The sequence below is a fragment of the Mastomys coucha genome, unplaced genomic scaffold, assembly GCF_008632895.1.
Source record: "Mastomys coucha isolate ucsf_1 unplaced genomic scaffold, UCSF_Mcou_1 pScaffold23, whole genome shotgun sequence".
Lineage (NCBI taxonomy): Eukaryota > Metazoa > Chordata > Mammalia > Rodentia > Muridae > Mastomys > Mastomys coucha.
Genome location: NW_022196906.1, coordinates 33,428,804 through 33,429,268, shown reverse-complemented (window position 1 = coordinate 33,429,268; position 465 = coordinate 33,428,804). Strand labels below are relative to the sequence as shown.

The following is a 465-nucleotide window of genomic DNA, read 5'->3' as shown; positions in this document are numbered from 1 at the left end:
ACCAAGGGAAAGTGTCATCTGTGTTTTATACCATTGTTGTGCCTATGTTGAATCCCATGATCTACAGCCTGAGGAATAAAGATGTCAAAGTTGCCCTAAAAAAGTTACTACAAAAGATGTTTCCTCAAAATAAAGAATAGATTTTTCTTGGCAATTACTGCAGTGTGAAGGAGGGCATGGTCTATAAGCAGCATTTGATAACACTAAATATGAGATTATTAGTTGTATGTTTTTATTTAGAAAATATATACCAAAATATGGAAGAGGATTCATTAATTAATATGGAGAAATGTTATTCTTTGATAAAACCTGAGTTCATTCAGAGATATTCAAATATATCCCCTCCCTGAAGAAACTTCAAATTCCTTTGTCTGGTTGGCTAAACTTACATATATGAATATTGCTCTATTATGCAAACCTCACAATATTATGTTTGGAATAAAATTTCCTCTCTACCCCTTGGTT

General features: G+C 32.3%; 1 protein-coding gene across 1 annotated transcript in view; it reads left to right on the top strand.

Moving 5' to 3' along the window:
* The window catches only part of LOC116072353 (olfactory receptor 150-like), a 1,153-nt gene extending 988 nt beyond the window's left edge, over positions 1-165 (top strand). The window contains exon 1 of the mRNA XM_031343781.1: positions 1-165. This exon is cut by the window's left edge and continues 988 nt beyond it. Coding sequence (XP_031199641.1) covers positions 1-140 — 140 coding nt within the window. The 3' untranslated portion in view covers positions 141-165.
* Positions 166-465: the final 300 nt, after the last annotated feature.